The 16,435-nt window shown below is 35.9% G+C and overlaps 1 protein-coding gene across 1 annotated transcript; it reads left to right on the forward strand.

The window, feature by feature from the left end:
• Window positions 1-13,986: 13,986 nt before the first annotated feature.
• On the forward strand, window positions 13,987-14,664 carry LOC129235549 (larval cuticle protein A2B). Its single transcript, XM_054869456.1, has 2 exons — window positions 13,987-13,998; window positions 14,086-14,664. Exons 1-2 carry the CDS (start codon window positions 13,987-13,989, stop codon window positions 14,653-14,655), a joined length of 582 nt encoding a protein of 193 aa, XP_054725431.1. The 3' UTR covers window positions 14,656-14,664.
• Window positions 14,665-16,435: the final 1,771 nt, after the last annotated feature.

Raw genomic sequence — 16,435 nt, forward strand, 5'->3', positions numbered from 1 at the left:
CAATTAACATCAATAATTTTACTTTTAAAGTCGCCTCGATAATTGTTATTAATGTTACCTGTAAGCCTCTATTGTACCCGAGTGTTTTCGTATGGTAACAGATATAACATTAATACAATTTACTATTTTTATTTACTTTGATAGGGTTCATAATTGGACAGTGTGAATTAAGGCAATAAAGAGGGTGAGACTACAGCTTCACTTGTATAGTACAATAGACAGGTTTGAAATCGAAAGTAAAACACGCTGCTTCCTCTTGATACATGACAGTATTGTTTGATTGATTTTTAGAAGGGAGTGCCTAAAATTAATTAAGAATTGGACGGATATTTTTTTATATACATACATGAATAAAAAACTTATATTGGGTAGTCAAAAAAGTCTTTTCGTATTTCTAATCAAACTTCAACTCATTTTTTTTTATATTTATAATGAACTTTATTAAACCAAATATGTACAATTTTGGTCAACCACCTTTTGCCATTTTTCTTCTAGAGACATTATTCCATCAGTGTAAAACTTTTGTGGTTTCTCGGCGAAAAACTGCGACAAGTAATTTTCACAGGCTTCTCTTCAAGCCAACTTTACTCCATTAAGGGAGTTCTGCATTGACCGAAACAAATGGTAGTCCGATGGTGCAAGGTCAGGGCTATATGGTGGATGCATCAAAACTTCCCAGCTAAGCTCTCTCAGTTTTTGCCGAGTCATCAACTATGTGTATGGCCGTTTTTTTCGATTGCTTGCTTCAATCTCATCAGTTGTTAACAGTAAAGTGTATAATATAGCAGTAATGTGTATAATACAGTATAGCCTTTCAAGTCGTCAATCCTGGCTTTGCGACCATTTGTTGAGCTTCACCACCCTTGCACCATGATCTTTTTCGCACATTATTGTCGTATTTGATTCACTTTTCGTCTCCTGTTACCATTCGTTTCAGAAATGGTTCGATTTCATTTCGTTTCAGCAAAGAATCGCAGATGTTAATTTGGTCCATTAAATTTTTCACAGACAATTCATGTGGTACCCAAACATGGAGTTTCTTTTTGTAACCAGCCTTTTTTAAATGGTTCAAAACCGTTTGATGATGAATGTTTAGTGCCTTGGCGATGTCATGGCAGCTTATGTGACGGTCCTGGTCAATTTTTTCCATAATTTCATCGACTTTTTCAACGATAGGTCGACCGGAGCGAGGTGCATCTTACACATCGAAATTTCCAGAACGGAAGCTAGCGAACCATTGTTGTGCTAACGAACTGTTACAGCATCGTCTACGTAAAACAAATTTCATTAGTGGCTTGCGTGGCATTCTTCCCATTTTTATACAAAAATTTCAAAATATAGCGAATTTCTTCATTATTTTCACTCATTTTTGAACAGCTATAACTTTTTTTCAACTTCTCCGAATTTAATTTTTTTTTTGGTTAAATGAAGCTTAAAATGTCACCTTTCTAACACCATATGATATGACACAATGTGAATGGTAGCACTGGAGATAGATGTCTCCGACGACATCTATTGACAAAATACAAAAAGACTTTTTCGACTACCCATTATATATATAAAGGGTGGCGCAAAATTAATCGGGTGGCGCAAAATTAACCATTCAACCTTTTACTAAAAAAAAGTATTTTGAATGACGGAAATCTTTATTTTGACCCTTACGTGCTCCATTGCTTGTCTGTTTTCATGCTGCAGCGTCTAGCTCACAAGTGTCAAATATGATTGCCGTAGGACGATATTTGCAAATATTATAAATCTTTCCATAATTGATTAATTTTGTGCCACCTATTTTATATAATTGGCGCGTACACCCTTTTTGGGTGTTTGGCCGAGCTCCTCCTCCTATTTGTGGTGTGCGTCTTGATGTTGTTCCACAAATGGAGGGACCTACAGTTTCAAGCCGATTCCGAACGGCAGATATTTTTATGAGGAGCTTTTTCATGGCAGAAATACACTCGGAGGTTTGCCATTGCCTGCCGAGGGGCGACCGCTATTAGAAAAATGTTTTTCTTAATTTTGGTGTTTCACCGAGATTCGCACCGACGTTCTCTCTCGGCGGCCGCCGACATTAAATTTGTGAAACGCATAGGCACAATTTCTGGTCTAAGGGAGAATTTATAATATTTTTTGTTTTCAGTTTTGATAATGATTCTTTTTTAAGCTCATTAATTTAATATTCATAAAAATATACCTCATTAACCAACAAAAACCATATAAATTATAATTTCAAATATTTTACAACCTATAAGTTCACCAAATTTTTTTTTATGTGGAAAAAATATGCAACACGGCTAGGGAAAAAACCGTTAAGAATAAACGAAAGTTCGAGGCGACTTCAAGCTTGCTCTTTATTATACTAACATTTAATGAGCTATAAACTGCGTACCCAATTTTTTTTTCTCTGAATTCCTATTAATAATTTTTAAATTCTGATGAGAATTTATCGAGTTTTTGTAAATCTTGCACGAATTTGAGTCATCAATTAATATGGTCTTTATTAAGGAATGTACTATATTTGTATAAAAAAGTTCGAATTAAAAAATAAATAAATATTCAAACCTTTCCAAAACGTTGCTATATTTTTTTCGCGGGCTGTATTTACTTAAATAGCAATTGCACAGTCAACTTAATCAAATAACTTGAAGAAAATGAGGCAATGAATTTAAAAAATCATCATTTTTACATACTTGAATGAAAAAGTAGAGATTCTGCTAGCGACGCACAGTGTAACGTACCCATATAAGCTGCAGAGACAAAATATAAACAATGATAAAGATTGGGGCGTCTATATGGAATGTGGTCCGATTTTGATGAATTTCGTTTATATATTTTCAGAAATAACTTAAATCTAGATAGTTCTAACTCTCTACTGTGGGCAAAAAGTAAGGAGAATTTGGTTGTAAAATGAAAAATCTGTATTTATTATTGTAAATCAATTTCATCCCCTTCAAAATAATCCCCTCTCGATGAAATACACTTATGCCAACGATTTTTCCAATCTCCGAAACATTCTTCGATTCAGCTTTTATCTCCTCAATCGACTCGAAACGCGTTCCCCGGAGTGGTCTCTTGAGTTTTGGAAATAGCCAGAAGTCACACGGAGCCAAATCAGGCGAATACGGTGGTTGCGGAACGATATGCGTGGAATTTTTGGCGAAATGATCACGAAGAACGAGTGCAGTGTGAGACGGTGCATTATCGTGATGCAAAAAAGAAGAGTTATTGTCCCATAATTCTGGTCTTTCTAGACGAATTGCTTCACGTAAACGACGCATAACGCTCAAATACTATTCCTTATTAACAGTTTGGCTAGGTGGAAGGAATTCATAGTGCACCACACCACGAAAATCGAAAAAAACTGTCATCATGACCTTTAGTTTTGAACGACTTTGACGTGCTCTTTTCGGTCTGGCCTCGCCTTTAGCACGATATTCGCTTGTTTGGTCGGTTGTTTCAGGGTCGTAAGCATAAATCCAAGTCTCATCTCCCGTAATGATGCATTTGAGCTTGCCCTGATAGTCTGAAAGCATTGTTTTACACACATCAACGCGACGACTTTTTTCCAAGAAATTGAGAGTTTTCGGTACCAAACGAGATTTGACTTTTCGTAGGCCCAAATGGTCTTTCAAAATGGTTTTCACAGATCCTTCTGATATTCCGATCATATCAGTAAGGTCTTTAACAGTCAACCGACGATTTTTGAGCACTAACTCCTTCACTTTATGGACGTGTTGGTCATCTGTTGACGTCGATGGTCGTCCGGAGCGCTCCAAGTCATCAACACGTTCTCGACCCTCTTTGAAGTCTTTGTACCACTTATAAACATTTTTCTGCGACATGGTCGAATCACCAAATGCCTTCTGCAACATGCCAAATGTTTCCGCAGTCGAAATTTCATTCCGCAAACAAAATTTGATGGCACTTCTCTGCTCAATCACATCAGACATTGTAAAAATCGAAAAATTCACTCTTGGTCGTTTGGTAAACACAAGCGTAAATATATTACCGATAATGACATTCACATGAAAGTTGGCCCAGATGTTATTAACAGTGCTGCCAACTTGACAAATAAATTCACCTTACTTTTTGCCCACAGTAGTATGTTCAATTGTGGTGACATTTTGTCTAAGATTTTTTAAAATAAAAATTCTTCATGCGATATTTATTTTTAATATTACAGTATATTCAACATATTGGAAACATGTCTGCGTCTTTTTTTACAATAATACTATGAAAATTATTTACAGCCTTGGCCAAAAGTATAAGGCACCCTATTAATTACTGAATTTTTCGTTTGAAAAAGTAAAGTAATGATATTTTATTAATAAATTAGTACAAATAAAAGGAGTTAGTGACAAAAACATTAAAATATTTAGTACTTCCGCCTTTTGTTTTGATAACAGCAGCATCTCTGGGGCATGCTGCGTACAAGTTTCGCATTCGCCGGTACTTATGGTGCTCCTATCGTGAATTAAAGCAATTTTCAGGCCTGTTTTTGATTTAATGCTGTGCTCCTGTATCTTACGATTTAAAATAGCCCACATGTGCTATATGGGGTTTAGATCTGGAGGCTGTGGGCCAATCTAACAAAACAATGGTATTATCTCTAAGCCAACGCATTGTAGTCGCTGATTTGTGACAAGGAGCATTGTCTTGTAACGAAGGTAAAAGTACAGTGTCTAATTCATTTTTATGCTTTTCGCGGTCCATGCGACACTCGCAAATGAACATTTCGCCGACACCATCAGCAGCCACACAGTCCCAAATCATAATGCCTCCTTCCCCATGCCAAACAGTGGGTACCACGCAACCTGGATGGTATTCCTCGCCCCACGAACGTCACACCACATGTTCCAAATACTTGTGGGAAAGGAAAAAAAATATTTTTATCACATTTCTGTTATTTTCTCCAAACTGGATTATTGTTGTTGGTATATTAAAATGATGCAAACCAAGCCTCCCTTCTTCTAGCTGTTCGAGCACTAACGGAATTTTCCAGAAGAGAATTTTTTACGATCCGTGAGATACTCGCGCATAAGGTTTTGGTCTTCCCCTACATTAGTGATTTTTTATGGTGGGATTTTGTCTCCGCAAATCGCTTAATAGCACATTCAACTGCGCACCGCAATCATCCCACCAAATTGGCAAGCTAAACCTGAGATTTTCCTCCCTCACTTAAAACTTGGAATCTCACTCCTTTTTGTTATAACAAAGTTGACTATTTACAAAAAATTTGGATAAAAAGAAATTATTTATATTTTCTTCATAATTTTGCACTAAAGATTATTCACACATTGGCTACCAAATTTAAAATGCTAAAATATTTTTAGCACACCTTTGAAATTGCAACTTTCTAGACTTTACGCATCAAGTGTGCCATGACTTTTCCCATAATACAATTTATTGTTGTAATGAAACACACTAGTGAAATGCAAAACCGGGATCCCTATGGTAGCCACATTTGAAATCACTTGCATATTAGTTGGGTGCTTAATACTTTTAGCCAAGGCTGTATTTTGCAAATAAATAAAAAATATTATGAAATATTCCGATCACTCCCGAAACTCCAAAACAGGAAATGTAAAATTCTAATCTCCAGCCAGTATAAATGAGTCTAAACACCTACGACTTTAAAGCTTCGATATATTCAGCACCATATGTTTATTGAAAAAAGGGTTTATTTTTAGTTTAGTTAGAATACTAATTGTTTTCATTAGCACAAATCTTACCTTAATTTTAAAATAAGATCCAACGCAACAATCTCCAACACACCTTCACTCCTTACAAAATCCTTTCTTCTTCTGCCATCTAAGACGAAATAGTGACTAGCCTAGCTAATTGATTTGAATTCGATTTTTTGGATTCTGTTTCAACACCATAACAAAGGCAATCGGGTAAAAAAAGGAGGTTGGCTGTAAAGTCGGTTTACTGACGATAGTTTAACATGACAACGTCATAAGAAAATACTAATGAATGGTTGCATTTTTCAAAAGAAAACTTTAATTTTCTTTGTTTGATAGATATTTTTTATGGATATAGAGAAGGAGGTAAATGGAATCACAATGGAATTGATCAAGTTACATTTACACAAAGGTGAAAAATGACAAAACAATAAATGAAAATTCATGAAAGATATGTTCAATTTCGATTGTGCATCAGACGTTAATAAGTCAACAACACTAAGAGGCAACATCATCGATTTGCCTTCTTCAAGACACATTACACTCGAAACACCCCCTTCCATTTTCTACTTTTCCTATCATCGTTCTATTCTCAACAGAGAAATGGTTCATTACCATGCTCACAGGAAGAAGGCATATGCAAATACAAATATGTGAATTTATATACATATGCGCATATACATACATATACATATATGCTCACTCAAGTAGGAGAGAGCCAGATATCGAACGTTGCCGAACGCGGGGGCCGATTGTGCCGCTTGCAGTAGGAACAAGGTACATTAGCTTACATTCAAGAATGATAGAAAGAAGATTGCGCCCATCAAGAGTGCGTGACGTCACGTTTTTCCGAGTTGTGCAGTATTGCCAACCATTTGCTCTTCGCAATAAATTGAGTGCTTTTTTATAGCGAAAATGCGAAAATTTTTAAGTTTGGTGTTTGTTTCTTTTTTTTTAATTTAAAGCTACCGAAACTGTAAGTTAAAACAAAACTGTATTATTAAACAAAAGAAGGTCAAAAAAGGCCACTCCGAGAAGATTTTAGTGCTAATGAAAATTTGTTGGTTCTTATACAATTTGATATTTTGAAAGTGTGAGTTTAATTTTTTGCTCCTTTTAAGGTTATGCAAAAATATTAAATCTTCTTCCCTCAACTCTTCTTAAGATTGAAAACCTTTTTACACATTTTAAAAAGCGTTTGAACTTACTGAATGCGAATTAAAACCATAGAGGTGTAATCGTTTCTTCCGGTCATCAATTCTTAGTGGGACATAGGGCATTGAGAGATGCGTTCATAGTAAAAATAAGCAACAAAATACCAGAAAATACTAAAGAAACCTTAATGACATTTTATAAAAAGAGTACCTTATCTAGTTACATAACCTCAAATATAGCAAAAAAAAGTCGTTCCCTTAACAAAAGAGTTTCGCTTAACAAAAAAAAACTAATAAATTAAATTATACATAACCATAACACATTTATTTAAAAAAACGCACAATTTGCCACGCATACAAAGTTCTTTAAGTAATTCAATAAAGATTTGATGTTTATTTTCCTTAAATGGGCATTTTAGTGCGTATTTATATCCAAAGCTAGGCAACACTGCAGTAGCGAGAGAGAGATTTGACTGCCGAGAGCAGAAAAACACCAACAACACCTGCAATCGCGGGCAATGCCACCAGATGTTAAAAAAAAGTAATGCGAAATAAAACTGAGTGAATTATTTAACTAATTATGAAAAAATGTATGTTTTACAAAATTATAAACGTTACATTTTAATTAAAACAGGCTAGAAAAATGTCATGAAGAAAGAACTAAAACTCCCAGCCTAATAACAAAAAAAAATGCTAATCAAGTTACGAAAATGGTAATCTGGTCACACTGGTGCTAAAATCACTTACATAACTCGTTGTCAAATTCGCTGAGAGCAAAGTAACGGGGCCACGATAGGCACCATCTCAATATTCTTTCCATCATGGCTTAAATTTGCTTGCGTACGGAATAGATTCGTACATTTGATATGTCCATATGATTTGTATGCATCTTTACATATAGATTTGTTCTTTTTGTTTGAAAATTGCGCGAAATTGTATATTAGTCCAGTAAAAAAATACCAAAAAAATAGCCAAGTAAGTAATTTTAGGAGTATGCGAGTTTATGGTTTTATTATGTAAAACCCATCACTGTGAACTTAAATTTGAGTTTTCGGGGTCGGGGGCTGTGTCCCGCGGCCGCCATCTTAGAAATAAGGGTGCAACCGGTTTTTTTTGCGTTTATCTCGTGAATTCCGAAAGTTACGAAAATTTTGTAACTTCATTCAAAACATTGTAATGCAATGTTTTCCCGTGTTGTATGACTTGTGACTACATTCTGTTAAAACAGAAGGTCGTATATTCCTTCAAGGGCAGGCCAAGAAAAATTTTCAATTAGTGGTCTGTAGTGATGTCAACTGAAAGTAGCAGCTCTTTCATGTGTATCTGCGAAGAAAAATGGGCCAATTATATCACCAGCCCCAGTGGATGTAATGGTTTTCTGCAATTACTCGAGGGTTAGGCTTCATCACTAAAGACGATTTTACGAAAAAACCCAGCATCGTGTTCAAAGAACCAATTCCTGAAATTTCTGTGACACTTTTGAAGGACCCTTCATTAATTATGTTTCGAAATAAGTTCCCAAAGAATTTGGCCGATATGTACAGACTTAAGCGAAATAAACAACTAAAAGTTAACTAAACTGTTCTATATTTTTCTACTGTTACAATCGTACGATTAATATCTCCCAAAGTAGCGGAAGAAATTTTACAAGAATTCTTTGCTTTATTAAAAAACATTTATGATGTCTATTTTCATCTTATGAACTCAAAAACTATATGCAGCATTTAATTTTGATCATAAAAAAAATACACTCATATTGTACTAGTAGCAAATTAGGTGCAATTAAAATTGTAAATACAGAAGAATATTACGGCCTAATTATTTAAGCGTACAAAACATTAATGGAAGCCTCATTACCGTTGAAACTTTTGCCGACCTGCTTCAAATCATACATCAGTCATGAGCGCACTGCATGTGCAGCCATATTTCATTGATAAACTGTCCTCCATAACATCAAATAATACGAAGTGGAACAAAGGAATATCTCGGATTATCTCGATATATCTCGAAACTAATATATGATGAGTGTACCAATTATTATATTATATATTATATGTAACTACTTATTTCCCTTGTTTTATATTTTGCTACTTTTTCATATACAACTTTAAAAAAATATTATTGGACTTCAAAGGGTCAAATGATGATATCAACGACGTGTTGCGTCAGCTTTACACCGACGAGTTTATGTATTTTTTTCATTTAGGTTGGTCAAGGCAACAAAGAAGTCTTAAAGCAGTTTTCCCTCATACCAGATTATTATATGGTGGACATTTAATAACAATTGGTAATTTTTTTTTTGTTTGGAATCTATAACAATTTTTTTTTCGGGGACCGTAGGTTGTTAGCCTAAGGATCCCATCTCCGCAATATGACTGTCATCTTGAATTTAGTTAGCGGGATCAGCTATCAAAAACCTATTGCAAAAGAAATCGGAGAACGCAAATGGAGGTGGATTGGCCATACTTTGCCCAAAGGCGGCATTGACATCAGCAAACAAGCACTGGACTGGCAGACCTAGAGAAACTTGGCGGCACTGCATAAAGAATTCAATATCCTAACTTGGTGGCAAGTGAAAACTAAAACCAGGAACCATACAAAAAGAATATCCGCAACAGAGATCAAGGAATGACGATGATGATTTAATAAATATGTATGCAGATTATACAATCCAGTGTATATTTTTACACCCACGTCTATTCTGCATTCTTTCAGATGTTTTCCAGCAAGACGGGGGAACATTAGTTGATAAAAATATACGAGGGTCCGTTGAATTACGACACCACCGTCCCAAGCAATGAACATACCGCAAGAAACTAAAATCACCACAGTTAGAATAATTTTCTTAGTATTAGCATAGCAAGAGGTATTTACTTGTATATGTTATGAATTGTTAGGGCGTACGCGCCAATTATACATACATATAATACGTGCGTAACTAAGTTCCCGCTGTTTGTCAAAGAAATTGTCATAAACCAAGATTACACATATGGTAAACAAACTGCTTCGACATATTAGTGATTTTGTTCTGGTATCATATACTTTTGGTTTTGTGAAAATCTCTGACGAATAATCGTCATTTGCGGGAAGTGTCGATTCTCCTCTTTCATTCGAAAAAAAAACGGCGGCTGAAGCGCATTGAGAGCTACAAAAAGTTTATGGAGATGCTGCTTTAAGTGAAACAACGGGCGGAGATTGGTTCTGTCACTTAAAATACGGTGATTTTAATGCCAAAAAACTTCGAAGACGCTGAATTGGAGGCATAGCTGAATGAGGATCCGTGTCAAATGCAAGAAGAGCTTGGTTCAGTAATAGGAGTTACCCGCCAATCGATTTCCAAGCGATTGCATGCTTTGGGAATGATTCAGAAACAGGGGACTTGGGTTCCTTATGAGTTAAAACCAAAGGATGTTGAACGTCGTTTTTTCGCCTGTGAACAACTGCTCCAGTGTCAAAAAAGCAAGGGTTTTCTTCATCGCATCCAAAGAAAAGAAAGTCATGCGGGCTGCTCGATCATGCTTCTACATCGTCGCCTCGGCCGAATATTCACGCTGCGAAGGTTATGCTATATATTTGGTGGGACCAAGTTGATGTTATTTATTATGAATTGTTAAAACCAAGCGAAACCATCACTGGGGAACGGTATCGACTTCAATTGATGTGATTGAGCCGAGCACTGCGCGCGAAGCGGCCGCAATGCGCGGGGAGGCATGAAAAAGTGATTCTACAGCATGACAACGCTCGGCCTCACGTTGCCAAACCCGTTAAAATCTACCTGGAAACACTGAAATGGGAAATCCTACCCCACCCGCCATATTCTCCAAATATTGTGCCGTCCGATTATCACCTGTTCCGATCGATGGCACATGGTCTAGCTGACCAGCAGTTCCATTCATATGAAGACATAAAAAAATGGCTTGATCCGTGGATAGCCTCAAAAGATGAACAGTTTTACCGCAACGGTATACGAGATCTACCAGAGAGATGGGAAAAAGTTATAGCCAGCGGTGGACAATACTTTCAATGATTTACTTGTAAACATTTTTTCAGAATAAAGTTGTATTTTCATCAAAAAAACAGCGAGAACTTAGATGCGCATCCAATATATATATATATATATATATATGTTTTACCGATCTTTTTCTGCTCTTTTTTTAATCAATTTTAACAATTTTTGTTTTAAAAAATATAATTAATTGTCGAACATAATTCACATGGGAGAAATGAGTAGCAAACATAAATATACTATTCTGCAAGTAATAGCGAACTAATTAATACCATTAATTTTTTTTAGTTTTTTAATTAAAATTTTTTTTTTTACTAAAATAATATGTTACGGTATGCTAAAAATGTGTACAAATTTGCTCGAACTTTATTTCTTTAGACGAAATAGTTTTAAAACTAATTAATAATTTTTAATAATGAACCCATAAGTAATTAACTTATTAATTGGATCGTATTAGTTAAAGCATGCAATTACTTCGAGTAAAATCCCAGAAAGAAGTAAAAGCATTAAGTATTTGCAATAAATTAGGAAGAATAAAAATTAATCTTATATATTTGAGAAAGTTTGCAAAAGCGAAGTGCGTATTTTTTTTTACTTTAGACATCATTGGCAAGAAACTTTTTCCCCATTTTTTTCACTTTCCAACATACAGAGTGTACCCTCTCCACTTTTGTCCCCGTTTAAGGTCAGAATCATAGGTTGCATCCATTTCGGACACTCTCAACTCTTGATCGCTTTCAATTTCTCTCAGCGGCTTTACATCTGAGTCTTTAAAAAATATCGCAACGTTATGAAGTACAAAGTAAAGTACAATCACTGAGAAAATTTTCTCCATAGCCATTCGAATATTTGGCAGCAGAATCTCTGTTTTAATTCACCCAATATACGCTTGATTAAAACGGGGGTGAATGATGCGCTATTCCATACCAAAATGTAAATTCAAAATAAAACTAAAAAGAACGTAGTATCTTATACCGCTGCTGCCTTATAAAAATTTCTTTTCTTATGTTTTTAACTAGTCACCCTATTTTTGGCTCCACTTATGCTGTAGAAAAAGAAGTATCGCGCACATATTGGCCTATATAGGGTTTTTTTAATCATATGGTATTTTAACAGTGAAAGCACTTTTCCGCTGGAGATCTTTACAGAAAGTCAGCAAAACGAAGTTAGAACGAACGCTGAAAAAACGTGGGGAAATATTGCAAACTTATTTCCAAAGACAAAGTTGTGTAGCCCAAACTGTGCGTTTATTGAAAATAAGTCAAAACCATCTTTTTTGGAGAAGCGTATTTTCATTAGGGCGGCAACGTTGAAAAGCAAAACTGCCGCAACTGAAGATCGGGAAACTTATTTTTCTTTGAAAATGTTGCTATTTCGGTCAACGGTGAGCACTGAAGGGGCATGATTACGATTTTTTGTGGCCGGAAATTGAAGGCATGGACTGGGATTATCTCTTTCAGCAGGATGGTGCGCCGTGCCACAGAGCTCACGCCATGATTAACATTTTACGCGGCGTTTCGGCGATGTCACCTGGAGCTGTGATTTAAACGTTTTTTGTAGGGTGTGGTGAAAAATCGATGCTATGCGATGAAGGTGAATATGGACCAAGCCTTTCGCGGAATAGAACCAGAAACTGCCACCAGGATACGGTAATCCGAAGCCAGCCAAGGCGGCTACATGGATGAAATCGTATTCCATAAGTAATTGGAATGTTTGTTCTTCCGAATAAGCCCAAAGCGTACCGAAAACAAATTTATTTTTATTAATTTTTTTGAACTTTCTTAAAGAAACCACTTTATGGGCCCCCCTGTATGCGCATAAAGTTCAGTTAAAGGGCGCAATTGACACAAAAACTAATTTCTCTTATGTACTTGAATTTACTTCGTTGAATTGAAAAATGTATTACCGCGTTTATAGCAAACTTTGGATGTTGCACTTGCAGTTATATTTCATGAACACCAATTTTATGGTGACAACAAATTTTTTAATGCCTTTCTCACGAAAACTAGCTTAAGCCAGTGGGCATCGCTGTTCCGCTCACAGTTGTGAGTTTTGAGATTTGGGAAACAGCTGCTAAGTGGGTCAACAGTTGTAATTTTCGCCGCTATTAGCATATAAATATTATATATACATACATACCTTCATATTAAATTTGTAATTGCAATAATTTCGTTTTGCGAAAATTATAAAAAGTAGCAGCCATTTGAATCAATAATGTACAAAAACCAGTTAACCAACAAGAAATAAAATAAATAAGTAGCAACGCTTTTGTGTTCAAACGAAAGTCTTGCAGGAAAATAATAACAGTAATAATTTTATCAAGAAACTGGCTATGAAGTAATGGCAAACAATAAACAGTTATATTGTTGAACTTGACGTAACTTCAGCCATTAACCGATCAAAATGAGTGACGCAAAAAAAGTTTATAAGCGCTAATAACAAAGCGCTCACTGACCACGCTTTCAAACATACATAGCATATTTTTTGAGATCTATGTGGTACGCTATGTACGGTGACCACTTCCTGCCACACTGCCCTCCATCAACGAGCGATCAATAATTTTATTATTTTTTGTTAACCACTTACTCCTCAACCGCTATGCCAAAATGGGTTTGCAATTACAAACAAAAAGTCCATAGTGGCAAGGCAATCGCGCGTTGGTGGAAAGGGTGTGGTATGACCAACATCTATATTACGCCAGCAGTGTCACCGCCAACGGCAATATACGTACATATGTATGTATGTATCTCTAACAAGGCATCGGTCTTCCAAGGTAGAGTGCCGGTGATAGTAAATGTCTATTGAGGAATGCGAATCACGCATGCATGCCATCGTGCGCTTTTACTCGTTTGCACGAACCAAACCGAAAACTTGCACTTTTACGCAAAAACATGAACGATTTAGGGGAAAAAAACGCAAAGAGGTGTCCGAGTACTAACCGTGCCATGACAAAGCCAGAAATATACCGTTCACCGGCTTGTGTTCCATTCAATTTAGATGCGAAAAACTTGTGCCAAAAATTTTCTATAAAACCTTACGCTCGACTCTACCTCATTAATATTCAAGTCACACACTTGAGAGTGGGAGGACAAAGTTAAGCGCGAATTTAGTAATTTTTTGCATTTGTTACCGTCACATAAACGAAATGGCTTCCAAGGTGAGTGCATACGATAACTTTCGTATTTTAGCGATGTGCAATTTAAAGATTTGTTTGAAGAAGAGATTCACAATTTAAACATTTCTATTTTTGCAGTACTTTGCAGTTGTATTTCTCATCGGTGCTGCTCAAGCAGGCATTATTTCAGTACAGGAGCAGCATGGAGTGCCTTTCGAGCATCAGCAGCACCAACAGCACCATGATGCAGCAGTTCTATATCATGCACCTGCACAGGTGGCACACATTGCACACTCGCCTGCCGCTCATGCCGTTCACTTGCAAGCTGCTCACGAACAGTATCCCGATGATCCTCATCCTCAATACAATTTCGCTTATGATGTGCAGGATGCCGTTTCTGGTGATTCCAAAAGCCAGTCCGAGAGTCGTGACGGCGATGTAGTTCATGGTGAATACTCCTTGAACGATGCTGATGGTTATCGTCGCACAGTTAAATATACTGCCGATTCGGTCAATGGTTTCAATGCTGTGGTAGAGCGTGAACCCCTCACCCACAAAGTAGTCGCTGCTGCACCCGTGCACTATCAGCACTCCCCCGCCGCTGCTCAAGCATATGCCGCGGTGCCAGTTCAACACCAAGCCGTTCATACGAGCTACGAAGCTCCTCATCAAGAAGAGCAGCAATACTTCCATCACTAATTGACTGAATTATAAGCATCATTTCCCAGCTATTCTTCTTTTTACATAACAAATCACTTGCATAGAAAGTATTATTCATCATACATACATATATACATATGTAATAAATCAATGTTTTGAGAAAAAAATTTATTTTGTGGTGTAACTCCAAAAAGATGCTTTTAGCTAAACCACATTAGTCTACTTGAAAGTTAATTTTATCGGATGAGATTGCTATTTGTGAATTTGGCTAAAATTATTACACTTGGAATTGGCCAATTAACTAGCAAAATTAATTTTTAAAAAGTTATACAAATTTTAGGTTAGCACTTTACATACAAACATACGTACAAAGAATAATAGCCCTGCGGGAAGATGGAAATATAATGAAATACGACGGCAATTTTGCAATGGGACAAAAATGTAGACATACGGGATGGTCCATATATGTATTATATAAGGAACTTTCATTTTAATGAAATGTATAAATTAAATTTCCTATGGAATATTTTGGCAGCCGTATGGGATTGTGAGTGACAACCGCTCTTTAGGTATTTGGTCCAAATACACTGTGAAATATCAAATTTGATGTATATTTCATTTCTTTAAGGGGGCCGCTCCTGCAGCACTTTCAAATTTTCCATTTTTTTTACTTAAAAAATTCATTTACAATCCAAAGAATATTTTCAATGTTTTAAGCTTAATAGAAAGTCATAAAGTCCTTATAAAATCAGTAAAGTGATGAGCGTCGAACGAAAGATGAGTAAGAACGAAAACTTTAATCGAGTTTTTCTCGAAACGGATTTTTTCCGCGCTTTCGAATATAACTCAAAAAGTAATCAAGATTTCAACTTAAAATTTTACAGGGATATTCTTTAACACATTGACCTTTGCATGTATCTCAAATTTAATATTAATTATCCCTAAACATATTGTTTTCATCAATTTGTTTATAAAAAAAGTGTAATTTTTTCTTTTTCGCTTTAAATTTTCAGTTTTTTTTCATTAAAAATAAGTAAGTGCAAAATGAAGTTACTTATTTTAACGAAAATGTTTTGCCTGGTTGATTTCAGTTGATTACAAGAGACTGTAGACTCCACGGCGCAAATTTTAAAGGAGCCACGTTTCAGCAGCTGTAGCGCCGTCATTTTGTTTTTTTATTTCAAGAAAATCTTTGTATATTCATTTAAGCATGGATATTAATATGCCATTTATTTTAAGATAATAAATACTCTCATCTTTTCGCAAAAAATGATTGAAAAACTCGTTATCTGAAGGAGCTGTCCGCCTTATTAATTAGTCAATGATTACAAAATCTTACAAACTAGAACTACAGAAGAGCGTAATTGTAATTTCTTATTGATTAGTTACAAGCGATTTATTATAAATAGAAATCTAATCATAGACACAAATCGCCATAACAAAATCGAGGTCAAGGGCACGATAGATTTTATTAAGCTCAATAACTGCTCTTGTAATAGATGCAGAATTAAAGAAAATAGATTTAAAAACGACAACATGTAAAGGATAATAGAAACGTAGCATCCCATTGGGAACGTTGAAGCTTATCTGCCCATGAAGGGTTGGGCAGTCGTTGAAACCATTATCAGCATCATACATAAACATTTAAGATTGAATAGTCCGCCCATATGAAAGAAGTTTCAGACCTATGAGTAAGTAACGGGACGGGGTCACTAAAACGAAGCGAAATTAATGAAGCCACGTTGGACTGGCGGATTATATCAGGAGGAGGGCCGGGTCGCCTTAATACATGCAATATATGCCCCCAAACACGACTTCA

Source organism: Anastrepha obliqua, chromosome 1 (assembly GCF_027943255.1).
Source record: "Anastrepha obliqua isolate idAnaObli1 chromosome 1, idAnaObli1_1.0, whole genome shotgun sequence".
Lineage (NCBI taxonomy): Eukaryota > Metazoa > Arthropoda > Insecta > Diptera > Tephritidae > Anastrepha > Anastrepha obliqua.